Here is a 27671-nt window from a genome sequence, read left to right on the forward strand (position 1 = left end):
AATGCCAGTAATGTGAGCTTTCCCAGCAATGTGTGCGTGAACTGCAAAGCATCCTAAGAATGATTTCAGGCATAGCTTATGAGCAGTAAAATGCATTCAGAGGGAGTGGGGATTCTAAATGCATCTCTGCAATGTGCTACAATGATAATCAAGTTCTTGACTCCTCTTTTAAAATAGAACAAGAAGAGCAAGCTAAAGAACCTGAAGAAGGTAAGTAAATAGGAAATACATGTGCTTCATGACAGTCTGAATGAATGGACGTCAGTCATTTGGAGCTGATAATGTGATTGGTGATCATCTTTCCCTCAAAACAGTGGTGTGTGTTTGATCAGCAGAGCTTGGCAGTCATATAATTGGAGATTCTGCCACCTCCTCTGTGGGAGTAGGAGAAAGTGAGAGCTGGAGCGGCGGAGGGAAAATAACCTCTCTTATGTACCACATCCTTTTACACACATTCATGAAAAAAGTAGAAGTTAACAGCTGAAATAAAACTTCTAACAGCTGAAAGGCTAGCTTATATGGAAGGCTGGTTTCTCTCATACATTCTCATTTCATCCAGTAGACCTTCCAATGGCTTCCAACTCCTAAAGATTGTTGTTACTAATATCAGTTCAAGGGTTATCCTTTCATAAGATGGAGGAGGCCATAGTTACACCATGAAAAGCATGACTGGATTGTTCAATGAGTGTCATGGTTGTCTGTCTGTCTGTCTGTCTGTCTGTCTGTCTGTCTGTCTGTCTGTCTGTCTGTCTGTCTATCTATCTATCTATCTATCTATCTATCTATCTATCAAATTTGTCACCGCCCATCTCCTCTCACTAGAGGGGCTCTGGGCAGTTATACCAATTAGAGGGTCATTTGGCCTGGTTCTCAAGCTCGGTGTGGGCTTAACTCAAATTTTATATCATTCTTTGTGTGTGTGTGTCCATATGCACTTTAGTTGTTATTGTGTCATCGTTTTTAATAGGGAGTGGGTGGGGATGGGTTCAACTGGCGAAAGTGACCTGAGCCTCTCTGGATCTCTGAGAAGTCTTGATTAGAAGGGAGCAATTTGGGGCTTTCTGAAAAACTCTCTCTCTCTCTCTCTTTTAATGGAGTTCTGCCGTCTATCTGTTTCAGAACTGAACCTGCTTCAGCATTCATTCCTTGTATGGATAAAAATATGAGGGCAGTAGTTTTGAGTGCAAAAGGACTTCCCCCTTTTCTTTATAAATTTAAAATATGTTTGTATATTTTATAAAACCTTATAAACATACATTTGGATATACAGTACATTCAAATCCAGGAAAAAAAATTGCTTAGTCAATTTCAGTCTCCACGATAAAGAAAGAACTGTAAAAAAAGGTTGTTTTATAGAGCTCTATCGCAGGACAATTTTGTTACCTTTCATATTGTATTAGCAACACATCTGTGGTAATGTGCTTCATAGGCTTAAAATTCTGCTTCTTCGCTATCCTTTGAAAGCCACCCCCCCCCCCCAACAGTAGATGAAACACTAGCTTTGTTGAGGATATCCTGTCTTTGTGGGCATTTTCTTTCTCATTGACAAACTGACTGTCATGTTGTTCTGCCTCTCCATTCAGTTTGCACAGTCCAGCTCAAGGAAAACTCTTTGACAGCAGCTTTCTTAGTGTGCCATCTTATTAGAGTTTGTGGGATAACATATTACACAAAGTTTGCTAGAGGGATTCTTTTGTTTCGCTTTTGTTTTTTGGAGTCCTGGAAACTCTGGCATTGAGAAATAGCAGTTCACAAGTTTGAAGCTCACAAGTTTGAAGAAGTGTGAGTGCTGATTGGCTGAAATTCTCAGAGCTCTGATATTGGCTATCTTTGGCTAAGTAAAGATTGGCTCATATTAGGCTTGTTTGGGATCCATGGATAGAGAGGACCAAGTGAGGGAATTGTGGGTTTAGCTTAAATATGTTGGGAAGTAGAATAGAATGAGTGGTGATGCAGCACAGCTTATGGTGGGACTTCTTTTGTTTCTTTTGCCATGAAGGAAAAATGGCATTGCTTGTGCTTGCCATTCTTAAAAGACTTACCCATTCTGGTATACTCCTGAATACAATTATTGCACATTTACTATTGAAAGGTATAAATCTTTGGGTTCAATGATTTTAAAGATATTAAGAGAAGTACAGTTATGTGCAGTAATGGTAGGAAAACAGAAGTAATTATATATCTCAATTCTCAACCGAGACTAAGACAAGAACTAAATGTCTACCCTTTTCTGCTTAAAAAAACCTGTGTACATTGATTTGACAATATGAAACTAAATATATTCACATTCAGATGAAAAGAAATGCATTTCTTCTCCTAAGTCATGCTGTTCTGTTCCCTACCCCTCATACTTGCCCTGAACATCTATACTTAATGAAAACCAGGAATCAAACCTCCACACTATGCCCTAAGAATAATACATAGTTTGGTGTACAATAACATCCGATCATTGTTTAAAGAAGCATCTTCTGTGGAAAGAAGGAGAGAATATAAATGAAAAACAAACAGAAACTATGTGATTAATTTCAGAAATGAGCAAAGAGAGATTGAACATTGGCAGATTATAAAGCACTAGTTAGAACCATTGATATAGTACAAGGAGTACTATGAATCAATGGAAGTGCAGAAAACATGGTTTCTGTTGTTTATTTTTTAAAATGCCAACCTTCTAGTTGAGATGCAAGCAACATTATGTTGACTTGTAAGGAGGCCTCTAGATCAGAGATCTTAGTTTGCATACAATAGCATGAGCATGCTTGGAGTAAAACTGGGTTTTGCTTCTGCCTATGGCATACTAGCCAAAACGTGGCAAAACTGACCAATATTCTCTTTATTGTTAGTGGGGAATATTGCTAGTGGCATGGGTCTGATTAAGGCTGGTAACCTAGTTTGCACCTTTTCTTTACTAAGATAGAGGAGATGTAGACTAAGTGACCAGCTCTAACTGTTATATGAAAGCCTCAGTTCATCAAAGCCATGATGGACAGTGGAGGTCAATATCTATGAACTCATCTAGTGATGACCAGACATATGGAAAATTTTGACCTGGAATGTTAAGAGGAGTAAATGGTAAAGAACTTGAACTAATGAATGAGAAGGGGGTAGGGGAGGAAATAGATGTGTTGTGCATTGTGAACGTAAGAGAAAGGGGAAAGATGTTATAGATCTGAATGAAGATAGTCTGAACTTGTGGAGTGGAATTGATGAATATATGCAGAGGAGTGAGTCTGTAGGTTTATTTATGAATGAAAGGGCTAAAATATGGTAGAAAGTTTGAATTAGTAGATCATTGTGGTGCATATGGAAAGTAAGAATTCTTCGTTGGGTCATAGTTGCATGTTACGCTCTGGTAAATGGAAACAGTGAAAAAACTGTGGATAGGTTTTGGGGAAAATTATGCAATATTCTGAATGACTGTGATACAGAAGAAAAATGAATGAATTGATTGTCTATGATGAAAGTTTAAGAGAATCAGTGGAAGATACAAGATACAAGGGTGATGAGAGGTTCTGAATGGGAAATGGACCATAATTTGGTAGTGTCAAGAGTGAATCTTGGGGAAAAATGGTCATGGAAGGAAAAAAATCAGAGTTAAAATAGAAAGACTGCATGAAGAGAAAATATGAATCCTGTATGAAAAAATGTTAAGATACATGAATCTCCAAACAGAGAAATTGAATGGAAAGTGGCCATAAGGAAACAGTATGGGGAAGTTGCTTGGAAAAAAGCATCTTATTTCTTAGACTGTCTTATTTCCCAAGGGATGTAGATGCTAAGGGTGACTAGGCTGCCTTAAGATAGATTTTTAATTTGAGGTGCTATTTGTATTGTCCCTCTCAAGTCCTGCTATGCTGCCTTATCATGGTGGAGGTTTTCCTGGGAAGGATGAGCAATGAATGCTGGGAATGTATGTGAAGAGTACCTACCCTCAGTAGGGTCACCCAAGCCTTGCCCAGATAAAGTAAGGAGGTGCCTATATTGAGCAGCAGTGATACAGGAAGGTATCGGAGGTGGATGATCACTTAGTGACAGTGGCAGTTGCCATTTCATATTGTACAAGAGAAGGCAAAGATAAGCCACTCATATATTTTACCAAGAAAACCTCATTGATAGATAATACAAAGTGATTGATGATATAGTGCTAGATGATGAGACACTCAGGTCAAATAGCATTCAACATGCTACTGAGGAAGAGCTAAGGATCTTTCAGAGTAATAATGATATTGATTGCATGGTTAGATTATAACCTTTGGGACATCTAATTGTTGCCATGCAAAAAAAGAAAAGAGAATGGACATTGCCAAGAAGAGAAGGGAAGTTAAACCAAGAAAGACAAAGATCTCAGGAAAGAATCTAACTGGAGAGAGAGAGAGAGAGAGAAAGAGATGTTAGAAGAGACAATTGGTTGTATCACAGTGACATCTATACAGACATCAGTGATGATGAACAGTCAGGGACAAACAGGAAAAGTCTTCCAAAAGTTCTCTGAACTTAGAAGGAGATTCCATCCTTGAACTGGTATGCTAAAGGATGCCAGTGGGTAGATAGTAACTGATTCAGAGAAGATTGAACAAAAATAGGAGAATACTGAAATTTTGTATAGGAGAGAAGTTAACACCCAAAGTACCTTAGAAGATAATTGCTATTTTCAAGAACCTCTAGTACTAGAAGATGAAGTCAGATCAGTACTCCAGTCATTACCAAGTTGGAAGACTACAGAAATTGATGGAATATCTACAGAAATATGGCAAGGTGCAGAAGAAGAATCAGTAAACTTTCTAACCGAGCTGTGCCAGCAAATTTGGAGAATTACATAGAGGACAACATATTGGATGAGTTCAGTCTACTAACCAGTTCTAAAGAAAGAAGTCTCCACAGAGTGTACACACTATTGCACAATATCCTTAATTTCACATATTTGCAAAATAATATTAAGGATCACCCAGCTCAGTTAATGCTCTACATGGAAAGAGAGAGCAATATGTTCAAGATTGTTCTAGAAAAGGCCCAGGAACAAGAGACATTATTGCTGACATGCACTGGATATTGAAGAAAGCCAAATAATACCCCCTCCCCCTCCTAAAAAAGGCAATATGTGCTTCATGGATTATAGAAAGGCCTTTGATGCTGTCAATCATACCAAGCTGTGGAATGTCTTTAGGAAAATGGAAATCTCAGAACATCTCATTGTCCTCCTGCAAAACTACACACAGGACAGGAAACTACATCCTGAGGGAACATGGTGCAAATTTGTTCCAGGTTGGCAAAGGAATGAGACAAAGCTATGGATCATACAGTTCTCACTCAAGGCAGAAATGACCAGGCTGAGGTTATCATATTTTGAGCACATTACACAAAGAACCATCTCCCTTGAGAAGTCTGTAATGCTGGGAAAAGTGGAAGGAAAGAGAAGAAAAGAGCAACCAACAGCAAGGTGGATGGACTTAATTACAGCAGCAATGGATGTACTATTGCTCAGGCTGGAGACAGATCATCCTGTCCACCAGATCTATGTGGTTGCTAAAGTCAACACCAACTTGATAGTATGTGATCAAATAATTTTTATTTGTACTTCATGTATACTTATTTATTTACTGTCTGTATTATTGTAAACCACACTGAGTAGATGGTATAAAAATTGTATAAAAAGTAAAAAGGTGTATGTTACAGAGTGCCACAGAAATGCGTGGAATTATATTAATGGGTAATATAGAAAAGGGTGTTTGATGGAATAATGAGGTGAAAAGGCTGTGGATGAGGAAAAAAGAGAATGTGCTGAAAAAATGAGGTTGAGAGGAAGCTGTTGTATGATGTGCATAGAGAAAAATTGTGTCAAATGGGGAATGGATGGCTGAATTTTAAAATATGCAAATTCTGGAAGAAAGTTAGTGGATGGTATGCGGTCTGTGGCAATGAATGGATCTTGTCCAAAGAAGTGAATATCACTCTGTATAAGTGCTTCTGCCCACTTTGTTATATGGAAGTGAGAGTTGGGTATGTATGAGAAACATAAAAGGAAGTTGAATGGAGTGGGCGTGGGTTATTTAAGAAGTTGCATGGTAAGCTAGCCATGATAGATTCAAGAACAAATGATTGCTGAATGAATGTGGACTGAATACAAAAGGGAGGAACCACAAAGAATGAATAAAGATCAAATTCCAAATGAAGTTATAAAGGAAAAGTGAATGGGTCAAGAGGAAGAAGACCAAAAATGGTGTGCTTACATGGAGTTGTTGCAATCCTCAAAAAGAGAGAAGTGAAAACTGTAAATAACAAAAGGCAATGTATGAATTGGCGTATGAACACGGTGGAAGCAAAGATAGTTGGCAAATATAGAAGTTTAGGGAATGTTGCTGGTGTAAATAATATTTGACTATATTTCCTTCTCTTTTTTCTTACTACTTTACTAAAAGACTTCAATTCATTTTGCTCAGCAGTTTTAGTCCTTTTCTGCATTTTTGTATACTGCTTATCCTCAAAAGGAATAGCATGATGTCTATGATGATTTATATTTTTATATTTCTTTGTTTTTAATTGCAGGGGAATCAAAGCCCAGACCCAAGTACGTACATATGCCTTAAGTTTTATGTTACAGTAAATATATTAAAATGTAAGATGTTCCTGGACAAGGTTTTTGTCATACAATTGCTCTGCCACATTCAGTGAATTTTATAGATCTAGATGAGATGCCATTATCATTCATGTATAACCCATCCATATTTTCCCACTGGTTCTTTTATCTTTTTTCTTTCATCAGTAATGTTTAAGAAGCAAAAGATGGAAGAAACTTTTGACACTGGATCTGTTGTCTTCTGTAGACTATTTCTTGAGTGGCAGCAGGTCTTCCATTCTATAGGTATCATTTTGAGGGAACCCTAGAATAATGCTTCATAAGATGGTTGCACTTGCTATTTAAGTGGCTATTTAGGCAGCCAGGTGCCACAGCAAATCACAACTCTTTTCTCTGGGAACCCCTCAGATCAATGCCTGTAGGACAGTCAGCATGTGCCACCCACACAGCTGCTGCATTGCCCCTAATGGTGTAGCTGACCTTGCATAGCGAAAATAACAGTTTTTAAGGTTTGCACGTTGAATTAGTTCCCCCCTTAGCATTGTACCATAGACAAAGCTCCAGACCCAGGGAAGAGCAGAATAGAGGCACAGACATGGTGACTGAAGTAGGAAGCCATAAATATCAACTGTTCTATCCCTGCTGCCTCTTAGCCTGCTCTCTCTTAGCTGCATGTCACTCGGATGCTTTAATCTACCCTATTTAGCATAGATTGCCCCATTTATAGTATGGCTGTGACCAATCCATTTCATTTATTTATATTTCAAATTCCATCACCGCCCATCTCCCCCGAGAAGGGGACTCTGGGTGGTTTACAATCAAAATTAAAACACATAATTACAATATAAATACTATATAAAAATAGAATAAATACAGAGTAAAAAATATAAAATCCAACAGCATAGATCTTGTTTATTGGGGAGAGATCTATAATAGCCACCCCCAAGATGAACTGGTGGCCTTCCCACCCCAAGCGAGGCGGCAGAACCAGGTTTTTAGGTTCTTCCGGAAGTCCGGGTGCGAATGGGCCTGTCTCAACTCGGGGGGCAGAATGTTCTTTCTAAATAGTCCTTTAGACCTGAAATCCTCTGGTGATTAACTAAGCTTCAGAGCAATCTGATACAAGGAGATCCCAGAGTGCTCTGCATGCAGCAGCTGTCTTGGGATCCTCCATTATCACAATGTCATTGCAGGATCAACAGCTGTCTGCACCAGCTAAGCTACAAACTCTTTTTAACTTCATCGTTCTGTATCCTTTCTTGCAATCTACACAATACTTTATCATCTCATCTAATTTCAGCTACAAATGACAGGCCCTTAATTTGCTTTCTCAGTATGTCTTAAGTTGATAACCTTCAGACTGAATTAACCATAAACATTAAACACTGGAATGATGTGAGTTTCATCTCATAAGCTCAGGATATCAACTATCCTTCTCTATTTGTTCTTTATTCTCTCTATTCATCAGAAGAGTCTTTTATTCCTCACAGCCAGGGTTCTGGTTGCAGTTAGACTTCAGAAGTTTCAGAAATGCTCAGAGCAGCAAGTTGGCCATCCTAAATTTCTATGACTGTAATTATTTCCCAAACTATTTAGAAATATAAGCACAAACTTCAACCTGAATCTCCTATGGCATGCACATAAAATCAAATTGCAAGTTGTACTTTTGAGGAACCCCTTTTGGATTCAATACAGCCTTATACTTCTGTTGTAGGCACAAGTAGGATATAGTCTTATATATACTAACTGGGAATAAATCCCACTGAGCACAGTGGATTTTTTTTTCTTTCATATAAGTACTTATGTTTAAACATACAGTGTTCAATGAAACATTGAAAATAAAACTAGATAAGAACAAAAAAATAAAACAGTGAAGATAAATTACACAAAATGAAAGAAATGGTTTGGGACTTTTGTTTGTAATATGACTCAGTTCTGTGTCAATTTTTCAGCTAATGCTGTTCCCCACACTTTTCAATACCATTGATCCAAAGAAAGAAAATACTTTGGTATACCAGTGTTTTGCTACAGTAAAGCTAGCAACTAAAAACCAAAATTGAATTCATTTCTTTACTGTATTATTTTCTTCTTTTGTATTATTTTATATATCCTGGGAAAAATGGACAATAAATTTTATTATGGTTATTTGTGAAAGACTGTTGTGTAATGTGTTCAAAAATTATCAACCCAAATGAATTGAATGAGGGAAAAACCAGTATCTAAATTTTATTTTCAATAAAATTACATAAGATTATATTGCTAATAAACTTTTTTAAAAAATGAATTCCATAGCAGCAAACACATGATCTCTTTGGGTAATTCAGTATTATCTGGAAATTATCTAGAATTTTTAAAAATGTCAGCCACAGAAGGACTGAGACAGATGGAAAGCAGTTGCGGCTTGCAGCCTTAGATGATAGCATCACAAGGATAGCATTCCAGTGCCAGATATGAAGTTATTACAGCTGCTCAATAGTTCGTCTAAATTGGGTAAAGGGAAATAAACCTGCAATGACAGGTGTGGCCATTTTATACCTGGCAACCATGGTGACATTCCATTTGGTCCCATTCTCCAACTCCCTGAGCTAAAGTGGTTCTCTAAGACTGGAATTATACTGACATTGGCAATCAGTTTAAATTAATAGTCACAGTATTGAGACTGACCATATAAATTGTTTAAATATACACATAAAAATAAAATATGCCTGGGAGTTCTGAGACCAGCTAATGTAGTCTTAGCCCCCTTCTAAATCTGCACTGTAAAAAAGTGTTTCATTCCTTTCACATTCTGAAGGTGATCTTTGCTGTTTTTCAAAAATATTTCATTCACTGACACACTTTTTAAAACATAAGATAATGCCCTTTAGATGGCACTGTGCAATTATTCTTTCACAGCCGAAGAAAGAGATTTTAAAACTATTTTGTTAAAAAATTGCCTGTAAATAACAGAGTTTTAAGAAGCAATGCAGTTACTTTAAATTTCATATCTTTTAGATCATATAAAATCAGCTATGTCAGTGACATCACATGATCTGAACTGTTCCATTCAATTTATAGCTAGGAGAATTATATAATTGAATGCTTCCCCAAGACAAAAACAAAAAAGAGATATATTTTGATTTATAAAAAGTGAGATGGGGTTATACAGGTATTCACCTAGTTTGTCACATGCTACTTTTCTAGATGCACATAAATATTTTTCTTACCTGCAAGAGTGACAATCAATGCACTTCCCTATCTGCAGTTTACCCAACATAAAAACAATATTACAATGTATGAGTTTTACCTATACTGTCTTGACTAAATTTACTTAAATTCTGAGATAAAGCTCCTCAAAATCAATGGGATTAAATTTTGCACAATGATGTGGGAAATAAAACCAAATCAATCAACTCTTAGGAATGAAGAAAAAGATGGGGTGAATCAACAGTCAAGTATTGTATTATCAGTATGTTACCTCTATATTTTCCTCTAATTTCAGGTTGTTCATGCCCAATCTGGTGCCTCCAAAGATCCCTGATGGAGAGAGAGTAGACTTTGATGTGAGTATTCTTAATGCTATTGCCTATTGTTCTTTCTTACCACCAGAGGTCTTCCTGCATTTGAGAGAACAGTGCCAAATCTTGGTCATGCTTTTGTTGCCCTGTAGGATATTCACCGGAAGCGAATGGAAAAAGATCTGAATGAACTACAAGCCCTAATTGAGGCCCATTTTGAGAATCGAAAGAAGGAAGAAGAAGAGCTGATATTCCTCAAGGACAGAATTGTATGTCAGAATCTACTTTTTATTCACTGTAGACCCTCTTTACCACCAGGCCGAGTTCTAACAATATTTTCCTACTGTTAATAATGATTTAACTGTTCTATGGCAACACATCAAAATAGTTTATTTTATTAATACTTAGCATCAAGACTGGGTTCACTGATATCTTGGGAATCTATAATTATAATAATATCTAATTCTAGGCAAGTCTTCTTAATAGGGAAGAAGGTTGTTGAATTTAGTGGCTATTGTTTCCATGTTAATATTACAGAATATCAGGACTGTATATTTAAAATTGACCATGGAAACCTGGGATAGGCTTTGTTTTTGTTTTTTCTGTCAAGGGCTACACTTCTGCAGGAATATTCTATTGGGGCCAAACTGCATAATAATGGACAAGGAGGCAAAAGAGTTGGGGGTCACAGTTTCATCTTTTCCTGACAGCCTCTTTTTTTTTCTAAGAATTTCTGTCCCCCTCTCCTGCCCATTGCTGTTTTTGATACTATATGTTCTCAGTCTTTTCCTTCTCACACAGCAGATTGCCAAGGAAGGAACTGAACGTTCTTGCTATAGGTCTGAACTGACTGTCTAAAATTTGATTTGATTTGATTACATGCTGTCTGGAAGCTTTAGCTGGTGCAAAATGCAAAATGCAGTGGCATGGGCAGTTATGTGTTCCCCTAGGAGGACACATGTCACACCTCTGCTCCATAAACCGCATTGGTGCCAGTTTGCTTCTGGGTGAATTCAAGGTCTGTTTGTGACCTTTAAAGCGCTAGATGGCACGAGGCCAGGTTACTTCTCCCCAGTTACATCTACCCATTCCAGTGAGTCTAGCAGGAGAGGCATGTTATGGGTCCTGTCTGCTGTCCATCTGACAGGATCCAGGAGACGAGCCTTTTCTGCCATGGCACCTGCCCTCTGGAACATCATCCCCCCTGAGGTGAGCTTAGCCCCAACCCTTATGGCCATTTGAAAAGCTCTCAAAACATGCTTTTTTCATCAGGCCTGGGGATCCCCTGGCAGCAGGTAACCTGCACGTTGGCTGCAGATGTATAACATTCTGATTTTAACCCTCTCGTGATCTTGTTCTTATTTCTGCTAAATTATTTGAGTGGTTTTATAATACGTTTTAATTTTTTGTTTTATGGTACACCACCCAGAGTCACCCTTGTGTGAGATGGCCAGCATATAAGTTTGATAAATAAATAAATAAGTTGTTGTCAACTCTTAATGACCATATAGATTTTCTCCATGGGATTGTCTGAAAAGGGACTTTAAAATCAGGCTGAAGAACGCTTGTGTTCTTTGGGCTACAGTTTGCTGGTATCAAAATCAGTAACATTGTAAAGATATTAGTGTGGGTGTTTATATGTCTCTTACACATGCATATAAACATATAAACACAAGTTATAAATATATTGTTCATAATAGCATGCATATTTTCCCTTCTGAAATGTGTAAAGAATTTAAGAATCACCACAGCAAATGCATTTTCCTTCATAATGGACTGTTTTGTCTTAGCCAAAAAGCATCTTAGCTTCTTCAGTCTACAGAAATAAAAATAAGTAGTGTCCTTGAGAAATAAGACCTGAGTGGTATCCTTGAAAAAGCCATGATTTATTTAACTTTTGGATTTGGGAATAATTTTCAGCTTTTCTCTTTAATCTTGTGGCTCCTCAGATTTTACTTTTCATGAAGTATCTCCCATCACTTTCTGTTTTCTTTTGAGTAAGTGGTTGGAAATTGAGAATTCGAGAACTTGGAAATAGGAATTCCATTGCAGAAAGATTGGCAAGTTGCTGAAAGCTGCAACATGTGGGTATTGTTAAAAGGGAAACAAAATGGCAGATCCTTATTGATAAAGCATTTCTATGCATTTCTATTAAGAAGTAATCATTGTCTGCAGAGCAGTCTGAGCCCCTAGTAAGTGTATTTAGGACAGTAGCTATAATACCCTATCTTTATTGTTAGGGGAAATGATTTGCAATTAATTTCTTTACCTGCTTACTTACAACAATAACTTCTGTGCCACTTCGGTTGGACTGATGTAATTGTAGTTCAAGTGTCACCAGCTCTTGTTCCTTTCCCATTGGCAGCATCAATATTTTAGCATAAATCCTAATTGATTTGGGCCACTAGACGCAGTTCAGGAAGATATATTAAAATTAGGTTTTCTTTATATAGGAGCAGCGGCGAGCTGAACGAGCTGAACAACAACGGATCCGTAGTGAGCGAGAGAAGGAACGCCAGGCCCGTTTGGCTGTGAGTCTATCCAAGATGTGGGGTGTACTCCCCTGACTGTTACTAGTGGAAGACGTCTCACTTCCTTTTCTCACTCTTCAGTAACTATGACAATATCAATCATCACAAAACATTCTGAGTTAAAGCATAATGTTCCATTCATATTGACTTTCCAAAAACATAACTGAATTATTTTCAGATTACTGTTTAATCCAATATTAAACTTAATTGTTTGGGAGATAACCATTAGCTCTGATAAAATTAGAATCCCATAGTTATTATATAATGATATGGTTAAATACCAAATGATATACTTCTGATTTGATTTTTTTAAATTCAGAGAACATAATGGTGCTAGATATCCGATAATATAAAGTGCTAAATTTCATCATGTAATAATTGACCAATTATTGTGTATTGTTGCAGAATAGAACAATACTCTGCATTTGGTGAAAACTATTTTCTTTTTTTCAGCATAGTGACTTGTTTTGAAGTGCTCAGTTCTCTAATGGAACCATCTATCTTTTTCAAAGTGAATTTTTAACTTCTAGCTTTTGCAAAACTGAAAATATATGACTCTGGCAATTCTCCTCCCATTTACACATGAAACAAATTATTCTCCTAGATGGTTTTGCAAGAGTTCTGCAAATCCGGTCTGATCCTTTAATTCTTGATCTGGGAACTGGAAGCTCTGGGAAAGAATTTGCAAGCTGGGAGTTTTGCAAGTCACAGTGCCAACACATCTGGAAAGACCAGATTGGGAAGTCTGCTTTAGACCTAATGCTATTCTATTCATAGAGAAAACCATCCTAAATACAGTATTACTTTTTTTTTCTAATTGTCTTTTGCTGCAGTTGAACAACTCAAACAAGAACTAATCCAGAATTATCACTGTTCTAGCTAACTTTCTGGCAAGAATTAGATTGAATTTATCTGCTATCGTTTTCTTAGTGGCATTTATTGGGTTAACTAAACATTTGACCTTGCTGTACATTCTCTGTCCTTCTGAAACCCATGTCTCCTTTCTTGGTAGGAAGAGAGAGCTCGAAAAGAGGAAGAGGAAGCCAGGAAGCGGGCTGAAGAGGATGCCAGGAAGAAAAAGGCTTTCTCCAACATGCTTCATTTTGGAGGCTATCTTCAGAAGGTAGGTATATGACTGTTGTATAGATGACTGCATTGCAAAAAAAAAAAAAGCAAAGTTGTTTTATAAACTGTGTATATGTTAAATTATATGGATGAAGACACATTTCATAAACAATTACTGTCATTTAAACAGAAGTACATTACATCCCACTATAAGGTGATTTAATAAGCTGTGAGCCTGTTCCATTTGCTGTCCACATTCTAACTATCCAGGTTCTAACTACAAATTCAAAGCCTCTCCCCCCAATTATTTTGTTCTTCTTTTTAAACTTTTGAACTGGATTTGGTTTGACCAGTTCTTCAAACAGAGGAACCCTTTTTCCAAGGAACTGCTGTGCTCTGTAATTTAGGACCTGTGTCCTGCAAGTGAAGACTGAATCCACAAATTTGGGGTTCAGCATCTTCACTGCATGCTTTCGGAAAGACTTGTAGTAGTGTATAAAAATAATTTCATGCTTGCATTGCCCTTTGGGAATTCTTTGCCCTTAGTTTCAATCCATGTACATTTTGCCCGACTAAATGGCCACTTGCAAAAGAATGCTCTGGTCCCATTTTGTCCTTCACTGAGCACAACATGCTTTGTCATTTTTAACACATACCTGAATTCTCTGATTCACCACTGGAGAGAAGCAATTTGGTTGAACTTGAAAGCCACTGATGTCACTCACAAACTGATTTCTTTAGACAGAGAAGAAAAGTGGGAAAAAACAAACAGAACGGGAAAAGAAGAAAAAGATCCTCAGTGAGCGCCGTAAACCCCTTAATATTGATCATTTGAATGAAGACAAATTGAGGTGAGAGGGAAGCTTGGTGAGAAGATATTGCTGGAGGGTCTTCTTTTCTTCAGGAGTGGAAAGCAAGAAATGGGACAAAAACTGTATTTTACCTGTCATTTCTTCTGTTTCTTTGATATGATGTATGGCTCGTCAGGGACAAAGTAAATGCAACCTAATTTCTCACTATCACTAATGCCACTCTGCAATGGCATGGTCCTCTTACAACCAAAAGGGAGTTGATGCCCAACCATTTTCTAATCTATAGATAACAGTAACTGTAAATCCTATTTGCTTTGGTTATATTCAAGCATACCAAGCAGTCTTGTATGGCTGGAGAATACTGTATTGGAGCACAAATGGTACAAGAAATACTCAATATAAACATAGGCTCAGTTCCTGAAAAGGGGGTGAGGAACCTATGGCCCTCTAGAGGTTGGTTAAGTGCATTGTGGCAAATGGTGGTGCATGACATGTAACTCCCATGTGGGCAAAATATAAAGCCAAGTAGGTGTTAAAATGTTAATATACATTAGAGTTCCCTAAGCAAGTGGCAGTACCCAACAACTTTGATCTTAATAAAGCTAAATAGGATCAAACCTTGTTAGTATTTGGATGGGAGACTATCATGGAAGTCCAGGACAGTGTTCCAGACAGGGAAGTAAAAAAAAAAAAAATTCTGGAAGAAGACAGCAGCAAACTATTTCTGTGTAGTTGCCAGGAAAACAATATGGATGTGTTATTGGATACTAATGTTTTCCTCATTGTGTAATTTATCACTGCTCGGACATGTTTGCAGTTCTTTAGACAGAGTTGTCTGTTTAGCTGCCCACATTCTGCCTTAATTGATACCAGCAGGATTATATCTTAAATAGGTGCTACATAATTGTAATGATGGCTGCTTGGGCATCAGTCCGAAGAATGTACAGTATTACTGGCATCTGAGCTAAAAAAAAAGATAGACCACTAGAGGGTGCAAAGAGCACACAGAAAAAATACACTGAATCAAAGGCAAACTTCAAGAGTTTTAGCTGGTTTTAGCAAACCCAGCACCCTGCCAGGTGTGGACCACATTACAGAAATGAGGAGGGAGAGATTTTCTCTTTCTCCCTCCCTCTGTCCATTTCCTATTTTTTGTTTCTTTTGTTTTAATTTGCTTTCCATAACAATCAATGGGAAGGAATAATTTTAACCAGCTTAAAGAGGTAGTACAAATTAGTTTATTTTTTGGAAACTGCAAGAGAGGTCAAGATTTAGGAAGACTTTGTATGAATCGCTTCTACAATCTTTTTATGATTTCTTTTGGGATATTCTAAAGTTGTGATTTCCAGAGCTTGGAGGGAGGCTGGTGAAGAAGGAGGAAAAGAGACTTGATATCAGGTTTTCCTCTATGGGGTTGGCATTTTATCTGAGGAGGCACATGCTTCTTACAAGGCTATTCCAAGGGACCACAGAACTGTAACCTTAGAGATTGCTACACTGGTTTGTTCAGCCTGTTCCATACTTATCAGAAGGCCCAATTCTGAAAAACCAGTCAGTATATGAACTCACGAAATTAGAGTGCACTACAACCTTCATCATCCCTTCTACTATGATGAATGGTCATGTAGTTGATGCATCAGATTGGGAAACACTGGTCCAGAGCAACATGTTTCCATTACATATTTAGTTGTATGAACATACTGGCCAGCACCTTTATTAATACCATGTATTCTCAAATCAGGGAAAGGGCCCAGGAACTGTGGCAGAGCATTCATGATCTAGAGGCTGAGAAATTTGATTTACAGGAAAAGTTCAAAAGACAGAAATATGAGGTAAGTCTAAACATCTATATCCATTTCTGTTCAGCTCTGGATTCTTTACAGGGTACCCAAATGTTACTTACTAGTAAGACTGAGTGAAATGAAAGGAAAGACTTGTTAGGTCTTTCAGGAGCATTGCATAAATTTTTATTTTCTGAGCAAATTTTCATAAAGTCAAATTATGTCAATGTAGCATGCATGATTAAAAGGCCTGTAATCATGCATAGCCTACTTTGCTGTCAACAACACACAAATTCTACAGGCCACAAATACAAACTTTGAACCACAAGAGTTACCTTGGGATCTTTATCTGCCCAAAGAAGTGGCACGTAGAATTCTTCTGTCTGACCTGGAAATGGACTAACAAGAGCTGTTAGTAACTGATTGCAGATGTCTCAGTAAAACTTGAGTATGGCAGAATACCATCCCATGATTCAGTGCTTCCATCTGAAAACCAGGGGGAAAGGTTTTCATAACTTTCTGAAACAATAAAGCAATCCAGCAAGAAGTAGAGCAGTGTTTTCATTCCCTTCTGTAATAATCACAATGGAGCTAAATGAGAATATAGTTATTCTTTTAAGTACATGATCGCTAATTGGCTGGGATCACCTGTGCAACTGATCCAGGAAGAATAAGAATTGCTTTCATGCTCAATTAGCTTCCTTTGCTTTTTGAGGGACATTATCCTTGATTGGCTGGTACTACTCACACTTCTGCCATCAAGAAATATCCACCAGGGAGTGGGTAGATTGAAGTAGAATGGACTGAAGGAATCATGTTGATGATTGATTCTCAGAAGAAGTTGAACATTTTCTTCATTTGGGCTTTTCCAGAAATATTTTCTTTGCACTGAACTCACTACTTTCCCTCTGAAAATGGAAATGGACAAGCTTTCAACACAACCTTGGCTGTGGCATTTGCATTTCTTTTTCTTTATTGTTACTACAAAATAAACTATTTTCTTTTTCCCTAAACAAGAACAGACAGGCTTGAATAATCTGACCTGACTCATTTGAATGACAAACTAGATTTACAGTATCTCCTTTTGGAACCAACATCATAAGTCAGTGGTGAAGAGCTCTTCACATGAGTGCAGCTACTTCTCATGGCAGAGGACATTGTAGCTTGGCTCCATAATAACCCTCTAGATTTCAGTCAGACAATTTAATGTTGCTGTGAGAATTTTTCATGCCTTCTTCCAGAACTGAGCAGCACTAAATTCCAAAGGCAAACAGAGCTAATGAAAGCAGAAGGAGATAGGACCTGACCCTGTCAATTCAAAGATGGCAGCTGAAGACATTTGCTAGAACTTCCTGATACAGTAGTCAGTTCTGACAATGGCCTCATATATCTTTCTCCTTCTCCTTATGGATATTGGCCTTATTCAGGTACCCTTAACTGAATATTTAAGACTTATTTCTCAGGATCACCACTTCTGTGTTTCTCTTAATATTTCCTTTGCAAGTGTTTTAATGCTTATAGTAGTAATTGGCTCTTCACCCAGCCTTTGGCAAGAGAGAGTGGAACCCCTCACCTCACCACATTTGCCATCTTTTTTTTTTAAAATGTATTATTGTAATTTCTTTGTTTGAGCTGCCTTAAGTTGTTGAGAGTTGGCTGGCATACAACTTTAATAAATTGTTATTAATAATATTTTCATTTGATATTCACTTATACTATTTGAAGTCCAAACAAACAATAAAAAACACAGCATAGCATAAACCAATACTTAGAATATAGTAATCAATATAAAACATTATCTAATCCCAGTACTATTATAATTCAAATCACTGTCAAGTACTGCCCTAAAAAGTTCTTCTAGCTTCATAAAAGCCCTGAAAAAAAACATTTAAGGGCCTTTAAAAACCTCATCATTCAAGATGGAGTCAGTTCCAAAGAGTAGGAGCTAGATGGGAAGCTGTGAAATGTGGGGTGCCTATTCTAACCCAAGAGAGGACTAAGTGATTCTGATTGCACAAGTGAGCCAAGCATGCAGGGATATGAATTAATCACAAGTTTTATTCAACTAAGTGGGTGCCCTTATGGCCTGGAAAGTCAGCACCAGCAGTTTCAACTAGTAACACACCCAAAGTTTCAGCCACTTTAAGAATTGGCAAAAAGGGTGTGAATTGGGAGAGATCCAGGACTACACAGACTGTGCTGTTCTGGACCTAACCCAGAACACAGAAAGCAGAGTTAAGAAAACTAGCTAGCAAACTGCAACAGTTGTCCAGGAGAGACACCACCAAGACAGGAACTAATTGCTTGGCTTCCCAATGGTTAGAAATGGCTGAATTCCCCAGATGTTCAGATGGTGAAAGTTACAGGTTTTTGTGGATTTATCCATGAAAGGCTATAATACTCTCCTTTCTCTAACCCTAACCAGATTTCCATACTTACTGCACGCTGTGATGAGTTAAGCAAGTAGTAAGTATAGCCTGTTTCATGAAAACATCATATAAGGTGTGGAGCTATGTATGCAATTCCCTGCTCTCAACAGTGTCCTCAATGACCCTATGAAATCTGGATGCTACTGATACCTTTTCAGATTAGTATGTTGTTCTTTGGCATGTTTGTCCTGCTTGGTTTGCAATGATTCCTATAATCAAGATCAAGTTCTGTGCGGTCAAACAGTCTTTTGTCTTTTCAGCCATTGACAGGGCTATGGACATGAAAAATCTTTTGGAAGCTTTCTTCTCTAGTTTGGAGCCTTGTACCAGAAGCAACAGCAACTCAGCAGCTTAACTGAACTGAACAAATACTGTTTTTCCAGTTATCCCTTTCTTTTATTCCAACCTTTGATCCTTCTCCTAAACAGATCCCCATTCTTCTCCTGCTTTTAGCAGTGAAGGTTGCAAGATTCTTTTTTGTTATCATCATTATATATCACAAATTATCAGAAACGTTGTAGGTTAACCAGGAGTAAAATTGTTTGTTTATAGGTCATGTTGTATCCCTGGGTGTGACTTTATAATTTTTCCTTCTTTTTGGAATTCTGATAATTAAAATAAATAATGACTGACTGACTTTTTCATTACCTGCAAAGTATTGCAAAACCTGCATAATTTTATGGCATTATTAGAATTCTTCCCATATTTATGGATCAGAGAAAAGTACATTATGTTCAAACTGAAGAATATTGTGGAGATGTGCTAAGGGAAGTATCAGTTTTAGGAAATGCTGATCCTGCCACAAATAGCTGAGCTTGCTTTTAAGCACCTGAAAGGAGGTTATTTATATACCATTCTTTTGCTGGAAAAGATCACAATGGGAACACATTGGAGAAGCAATCTGAAAAATGTATACAAAGCCTTCAGAGATATGACAGAGCAGACAATTGGATTTATCTCTCCTCATCATGGAAAGAAGACCTATTGAAAGAAAAAAGTTACATTAATAAAAGGAAAAAGAAAATAAGGACCGATAAACATAAACCAAGTATCCTTCTGGTTCCCACTTCTACAAATAAAAATGTTAACCACCACTATTAATCACAAGTATTTTTTGACATCTGCTAATGCAGCCTGCAGCCTTGCCTACTGTTGGAGATAATGTCTTTGGTCTATGTTCTTTTCTTGGCTTCATGCTGTGCTGACACAGTAGCTCTCTTGCTTCCTACTTGAAACATCATCACCTATCTATTTCTCTTCCAGATTAATGTTCTACGGAACCGCATTAGTGATCATCAAAAGGTGTAAGTACTCAGAACATGTAGTAATAGTTCCACCATGTTTCATGGCATCAAGCACTCCCAGTAGATGTTCCACATTTATCTTTTTTCTGTTGCACTTCACAGATCTTTCTAGCTTTAGTGTCTGTTCTGCTTTTTTTGTCTTCTTTTATTTTTTTCTGTTCTGCTTCGTTCATTTCTACTAATCCTTTGCTTTTCATTTCTTGCCTTTCCTGTTGTAGTAACCCAAGGCTAAAAAATGAAGACAATACATTCTATAACTTGGTGTTCAGGAGTCTTGAATGAAGCACTTTTACAATCTGGAATTTATATCATTACTGATTTTTTTTAAAGTACCATTGCTTTGAAATGAGTGCTTTGTCACTCATTTCAAATGAGTTTTCTCCCTCTCTCTGTCTTCTGTCTACCATTTTTATATGTAGTAATAGTAATGTTTTCTCATTACTATTTTATTCTATATGTTGGGTGTAGGAGGGATATTAAAATTTTTATAAAAGAGTGAAATCCAGAGGAAGGCTCCCACTGGAATAAAGTGTGAAACAAGTTTTGATGGGTCAGCAAAAATAACCTTCCTTTGCCATTAGTGGATCTTTTCTGACCTGACTAGATCCACCCTCAATCAATTTGGTATTATCCAGTAAAGTTGGATTATAACTCAAAATTCTAAGCCATCACAGGTGTTATAGTCCAATATATCGGGGAAGTGACAGGTTGGTAAAGGTTGTTTTATTCTTTTCCATCCCAATACAATTTGTAGAGTTCATGCCTGCTCCCACATTTTTCTCTAATTCTTTATGTTCATTCCTAATTTTCCTTCTCCAGCTGTAGTTTTCACTAAAGTTCCTTTGCACCTCCTGAAGCTATTTTTCTTTTCATCCCTGAAGACTATTAGGGATAGTCTTCTCATCTTATTCTTTCAGTGCACCTCTCTCTATAAGGATGCATTTCTGATAATTATCTAGGACATGGCTTGTTTTGGTCCAATGTTACCACAGTAGTTCAGCTACATGGTGTCAAAAATCCAGCCTTGAAGTAGAAACCATTCCTCACCTATGGATCTTATAATTCATTTTCTAAGACACAGAACATTCTGCATCTTGACGTGTCAGAACCATTCTATACAACTATGAACTGTCTGCTAACGTTAGTATCTTTCCATTCTCCTTGGATATGACCTTCAGTTCAGAGATGGAGAATGAAGGCACAGCAAGGCTAAAAAATTCCTTGGTGGTATATGCATTGCTTGTGGCACTCAGTTTCCACCAAGTGGGAACTCTTGATAAGTTTCATCATTGTATGGAGCCTGCTTCTGCTTACTGATGTGAGCAAAGAATATAGCTGTGTGTAGGCTGGAATTGTTCCAGGTTCCTATTTTAGCCCAGTGGTCCGGAAACAAATGGCATCTTGATTAGGAATGTCTTGATCTCTGGTGGCCTTTTTAGGTTCATCAAATGAAACTTGTTGGTTAGACAAATCTACTATGTCCTACTAAACTATATTTCTTCTTTTGTCTCCTCATTTATTTCAGGAAAGGGTAAGTAGCATGTTGTGCCCTTTGGGATGTATTGATGTACTGTGATAGTTTGCACTGTGCAAATACTTAAAGGAATGGCTTTAAGTATCACCCCATGTTATCACTGGTTTCACAGCAAATATTGATTTCATGTTAGATGTCTACCGATGGCAAGAGTCAGGGATATTTGTGCCATTGAAAATTGCTATTTCCTCCCCATACAGATTTTGGTGGTGTGATCTGAGGGTGCTCTGGAGGCTGATAATTAAGTGCTTGGGCTACTATAGAAAGTGAAGGATGGGGTAATTTTGTCAGGTCAATAGAAGACAGGCAAAACAAATACCAAAGGCTGATGGTAATCTGGGAAATCCCTACAAATCTTTTCAGAGCAATAAATATCATTCTTAATCTGCCGTCAAATTTAGAAACAGCTGTTGCCCTTTCAGAGAAATAAGACAAGTACATTGGCCAATCAGAGAGGATAAAGAATTATATAAATGTTTAGAAATTGCCTGGTTGGTTTGTCAATGACACAAGAGAGTCAGCCAGTCTAAAGCTGAATTATATCACTAGCATGCTTCAGTGACATTACATTCCTGCTCTTTAAAATGTTTTCTAACTGGCTCATACATGGCCTACTTCCAAAACACCACGCAATTTTGTTTACCGAGCAGCCCACTTGAGGGAATGCTCAACTGCATGGGCAAAACCCCATTTAGCATTCTTTCCCAACCTGGCATCCTCCAGATATTCAGGGTCAATTCCCATAATCCCCCAGCAGCATGGACTAAGGTATAGGTAAGCCCTATTTTCAGCTCCAGGGGTCACACAGCTTGCTGGGGAGTACACACATAGGCAAACAGTCACTTACATATATCCATTTATATCAGTGTTTCTCAAACTTGGCAACTTTAAGATGTGTGGACCTCAACTCCCAGAATCTCCCAGCCAGCCAGGCTGACTGTGGAGGTCTGGGAATTGGAGGTCACACATCTTAAAGTTGCCATGTTTGAGAAACACTGATTTATATCCATGCAGTTTTGAGCTGTTTATTGAAAGAGAAGGAGTAAAATTCATGAAGCTTCCTTTCTCAGCAACTTGCATATAGAAGGCCTATTTGCCAGTGTGGGAAACACACAATTTTCAACTTATAACAAGCATCAGGTGGGAAACAGTTCACGTACCTGCTACCAAATCTAAGTGGCTCAATAGGTCAGAAAGGAAAACACTGTGGCTTCTTATCCCAGTGACCAGCTTCCTTGGTTATAAGGAACAAGCAATGTGGTCACTTTACTGCAGGAAGCTGTGGGAAGACAATGATTCCATTCCTACCAGTCAGCTAAATGAGTTCTTTAGTTGGCTGGAGAACACCTGTTTGCTACTTTCCCATTACTAATGTCAGCAATCTTCTTTTCACAGGGCCAAACTGATAATGGTGATCAGTTGGCTTAAGAGAAAAGTTAGTAAGACTTCCCATGGCTCTGCAGGAAGTTAGCTTTTGCTCACTTCAGCATCAATCCAGAAAGAAGTAGAGAGAAGAGTCTTTTATACCTCTACTTCATTTATACTTCTTCCTAATAAACTGGAATAATAGGTAATTCCAGTTCTTCCTCTAATTTTGCTAAGGTCTTACTTCTTTCCAATTTAAATTGAGAGGGGATAAATATTTTGAGGAGGAGAGCTGATACAATATACAGTGTTTCCTCTGACTCTTTTATCAAAATGAAATTAGACTGTAAAGTAGCTACTTTAAAATTGGGAACTCACTGCCAGTGGACTGAATTATATAAATTGATTGATAATGTGCCATCAGGTTGGTGTTGACTCTTAGTGACCATGTAGATAGATTACTTCCATGACAATTTGTTATTTACAAGCCTATATGTTTTTTATGGTAAGAAATAAATATTTGAATAAATGTACAAATAAAGAGTTGGGAAGTAGCATACCTTAAGAAAATCATAATTAATCACAATAAATTAATAGTTAAAACACTGCTGGTCACTTCATGAACAATAAAACATTTTATCTTACCTCCCTCTGGTCCTCTTTTGCCTTAAACCTGAAAAGAGTTCAAAGTTTGATAATCTTAGCCCTGCTTAATACCTTTCAGCCAACTAACGAGTATTGCTTTATTCAGAAAGAACACCCCATTTTCTAGCTTAATTAGAAATAAGTAGAAAAATACATTGAACAGCAAAAAATTACAGAGCAATATTGATTTGCAAATAAGTATAAGCATTCATTGCAAGGCCAACATTATAGTATAATGTCTATTGGCATACGGTTAATTTAATCTCCCACCCATTTTAAAAGAAAACCATTTTCTTAGTACTGATTCCCCACAGTTTTAGCAAAAAGAGCAGGTTAAGTCATGTTGAAGCGTGTCTAACACCTTCTTCTAAAAAAATAAAAATAAACAAGTGTAGTGTGGAATTGTAGTTTGGTGGGGATGCTGAGAAGTATATACTTCATTTTCCTCATAGAACCACAGTTCCCAAGGCTCATTAGAGGACAAGAATCATCTTGAAGTCTTGGGTATAGTTATGGCTTTTAAGGCACAAGGTGATTTTTCCCCTAGGATTCCACTTCCTCAGCACCCAACTCTTATTGCATTATACATTAAACATGATGTGTTTTTCATTGTACACTTGCCTTGCTCTTCCCTCAGGGGCACTGTCCACCCTGTGCGAACCAGATTGGTCAGCCTGGGCTGGGCCAGGTCTCTGAAAGAGGTCTGCTGAGAGCTAAAAGAATCCTTGTGCAAAGGTCCCCCTTCGTGCCCCTTCATCCAAAGCAAAAGTAGATCCAGACCATCTCTCCCCACTCTCCTTTGCATTGTCCAGACTTTTGCCAGAAATTCCTCATTTGTTTTTTCCTTTCCCAACAGCTCCAAGGCTGCCCGTGGAAAACCTGTGGTTGGTGGCCGATGGAAGTGAAATGTGGTTCCTGTCTAGACTCTGGAGACAGCAAACCAGTATGTTTGATCCACTATCCTAGTCTGTGTGGCCCAGATAAATGCACCAACTTTTCTAGATTATCCAGAACAAGCTGCTTTCTAAAGGCCTCACTCTGTAGAATGACTGTAAGTGCACAGCACCAGCACTGCACAGTGGAAATTGCTGCAGCAGGATTACCCTGTCACTCAAGTTAATAAATCTGTGTCTGTAAATAAAGCAACTCAAAAAGCAATAACCACTTTCTTTGCCTGATTTTATTACTGGGTAATTTTACAATCTTGAATAGAAAGGAACAGACTTCTTTCAGTACTGGCCTTCTTCATATATGGCTAAGACAACCTACCTTTAAAAAAATCATCCCAGCTTGGAATTTTGTTGCTATTAATGGTATTGTTGTTGAATGAAATCTATTTATCCTGTCAAGACTGGTCACATAGAACCATATTTGAAAGCGAACCCCAGATTTGAAAGCATTAGTATGGGTTGATTGTTTTTATACAACACGGCCTTTATAACATGTATGACATGTCCTTCCCCAAGTGATATGTGGCATCTCCAGGCTACACTTAGTGGAAGTTCTGGTTCCTCCACCTGCTGGCTCCTGAACTCAAGGCACACCCCCCACACACTGATCTTCAGTTTAGGACCTATCTCCAGGGAATTCTCAAGACAATTGCTTGAAAAACATCCCAAGCAACAGCTTGGTGCTTTGCGACAGCAACAGCAATTAATGTATTTGACCATATCAAGAGAGTGCTTTGCAGCTAGCTGGGTTTTTGCTAAAGAGAAAGCAGATAGAACTCTTTGCCACTTTCTTCTCTGTTCACTTTGCCTTGGCCTCCGTGTACCCAGGAAGACTTGCAAAGATCTGTAAACAGTCAAAACCTGGAACAGTCCTGGCTGGGTTCCCCCATGCTTGCCACTGTAGAAACAAGTGCAACAGCAAATCAGCAAAAAGCCCATGCCTGACATAATTGTGAAAAGCACCTGGTAAAAATGCCAGTTTGCTGTCCTGGTATAGAGTAGCTTTTAAACATTGTGCTTTGCAGCCAGGTGATTCCCCTTGTAACAGTTCTTCAGGTTTTGTTTTTTTAATTTTTGGTTTTAAAAATAATAAAAAATAAGGTTTAGTACTAAAAACATGGATGGAGGGGGGCACTAGCAATTTACTGTCTTGTTCTTTTGTATGGTCAAAGGCAGTGTTTCTCAACCTTGGCAACTTTCAGATGGGTGGACTTCAACTCCCAGAATTCCCCAGCCAGCATGGGGAATTCTGGGAGTTGAAGTCCACTCATCTGAAAGTTGCCATGGTTGAGAAACACTGGTCTAGGGGATTGTTGTAACTTCAAAAACAGGGGAAGCTCTGGAACAGGGACACTGATGGGATATCATGTTTGCACTTTCCTACTGCTCTGCTGGAGGGAGCACCAACTGGCTCACACTGCTGTCTGCCTGTACTCAGTACTTTGAAGTCATAACCAGAGGTGAGGGCTGGTGTGGAAGTGCCCGAAGTCTCTTCCTCTTCTATAGGGAGGTTAGTATAAGCTCATGTTTACTAGCCTGGGTTTCAGTAACAGTAAATAAAGTAACATATCACAAAAGGGTAATTGATCAGAGGAACTAGACATAACAGAAGACAAGGAATAGTGGGGCAGTGAGAAGAAATAAGATTTGGAGATGAGCAGATGCCATAACATCTCAGTTTTCAAGAAAACTTCAAGGCTTCTGGCATTTGCTGGAGTTTTTGTGGAGAGAAGGACCTGAAACCAGCCACCTGGCAGAGTTGTCACATCTTCTTAGGGTCCAAATACATTGGCCATACAAGCTCTTCAGGCATAAACTTTTCTTCCAGAATATCACCAGCATCATATTATGGTTTTATACTCTTTCTTTCCTTACAACTTTTAAGGTGCAGGGGGCACTGACTTGGGCCCAATGTGTAGTCAGTTGGAATAGTATTGCGGATATGCAGTATGATTTATGCATTTTTTGGAAGTATGCACTTCCTACTGACTTTACTGATTTAAAACCATCTTAGAATATTCAGAAAATCATAACTGATTGATTATACTTACAGTGACCAAATTTTCTTGGGAAAAATAAAGGACAAACCTGAAAAGGGGGCAAATCCGAAAGAGGTTCATAAGGATTAAAAAAAAAGTTTATGTGTATAACTTTGCTTTACAAAGGAAAATTCAAGAGCAAAACCAAGAAAAACTTTACAAAAACACATATTCTAATAAAAATATCTAATATCAAACAGTATATGTAAATTTATTTCAAAAAGACAACTCAGTTTCCATATTTTTCACATGAATGTGAAAGACTGTGCATTAAATGGTACCATTTGTATGGTAAAAGTTAAATGAGCAAAATAAAGGACAAAAGTGAGTTTTTGAAAAATAAATAAATCTTAAGAATAGCTTTCTGAAATAAAGGACTGTCCTTTATAATAAAAGATGTATGATCGCTGTAATTATACTACACAATGAGATGATGAAAGAAATAATTTTTTCTCTATGAAAGAACATAAATCATGGTCTTAACTTTAACTACATTAAATAGTTTTTCAGCAACTATTTGACTTGTGTAATCAGGGCTACTTGATCTGGGCTGCAACAATCTGGACAACCACTAGATGGAGCAAAGAGTTATGACTTTCTCTATCTCTTTGTTTCCTCTAGGCTAAATCAGATAATTCTCCTTTTGCCTTAGTAAAATGAGTGCTTCAAATTGAGCTCAGCTCCTGGACTTCTGGGGGAGGAAATGGCAAACTAGGATGTCTCCGAAAGAGTGGAGACAATCCTGTGGCTGAGACTGATGGACTGGCATTAAATCCAGTCCAAAGGAACCTCTCTGGATGGGGAGAGGATGAGAGATCACCCATTTGTGCTCCGGATGGCTGCTCCTTGTGAGGAGACTGTAGGATAGCAGTCAGCTCCTGGGTCTGAGTGCCAGTAAATGAGGAAAGCCACCAAGTTCTCAACCGCAGCAGAGCCTATATGGACTCTAGGTTAATCAAATCTCACTTTTTTTTTTAAAGCTAAAAGCAGTTGATCCAGTTGGGACGCGGCGGTGCTGCGGGTTAAACCGCTGAGCTGCCGATCGGAAGGTCGGCGGTTCGAAAACTGCACAGCGGGGTGAGCTCCCATTGCTAGTCCCAGCTCCTGCTCACCTAGCAGTTCGAAAACATGCAAATGTGAGTAGATCA

General features: G+C 38.0%; 1 protein-coding gene across 3 annotated transcripts; it reads left to right on the top strand.

Moving 5' to 3' along the window:
* The first annotated feature begins 158 nt into the window (after positions 1-158).
* On the top strand, positions 159-24682 carry TNNT2 (troponin T2, cardiac type). 3 transcript variants are annotated; one of them, XM_063300071.1, is made up of 11 exons: positions 159-210; positions 6541-6562; positions 10053-10113; positions 10221-10337; positions 12522-12599; positions 13612-13722; positions 14406-14515; positions 16218-16308; positions 19950-19990; positions 21516-21521; positions 24391-24682. In XM_063300071.1, the coding sequence occupies exons 3-11, from the start codon at positions 10060-10062 to the stop codon at positions 24437-24439; spliced, it is 657 nt and encodes a 218-aa protein (XP_063156141.1). In that variant the 5' UTR covers positions 159-210; positions 6541-6562; positions 10053-10059; the 3' UTR covers positions 24440-24682. The 3 variants fall into 3 exon arrangements, with proteins under 3 accessions (XP_063156141.1, XP_063156139.1, XP_063156140.1); XM_063300069.1 differs by lacking the exons at positions 19950-19990; positions 21516-21521 and adding an exon at positions 18683-18723; XM_063300070.1 differs by lacking the exons at positions 21516-21521; positions 24391-24682 and having other exon boundaries at positions 19950-20021.
* Positions 24683-27671: the final 2989 nt, after the last annotated feature.

The sequence above is a fragment of the Candoia aspera genome, chromosome 3 (assembly GCF_035149785.1).
Source record: "Candoia aspera isolate rCanAsp1 chromosome 3, rCanAsp1.hap2, whole genome shotgun sequence".
In the NCBI taxonomy this organism is placed as follows: domain Eukaryota; kingdom Metazoa; phylum Chordata; class Lepidosauria; order Squamata; family Boidae; genus Candoia; species Candoia aspera.

Excerpts from the sequence above, each read along its gene's own strand:
- TNNT2 (XM_063300071.1), top strand. The coding sequence starts at position 10,060 with ATGCCCAATCTGGTGCCTCCAAAGATCCCTGATGGAGAGAGAGTAGAC. Across the intron at positions 10,114-10,220 it reads GAGAGAGAGTAGACTTTGAT|GATATTCACCGGAAGCGAAT; the intron begins GTGAGTATTCTT and ends GTTGCCCTGTAG. Across the intron at positions 16,309-19,949 it reads TCAAAAGACAGAAATATGAG|ATTAATGTTCTACGGAACCG; the intron begins GTAAGTCTAAAC and ends TTTCTCTTCCAG.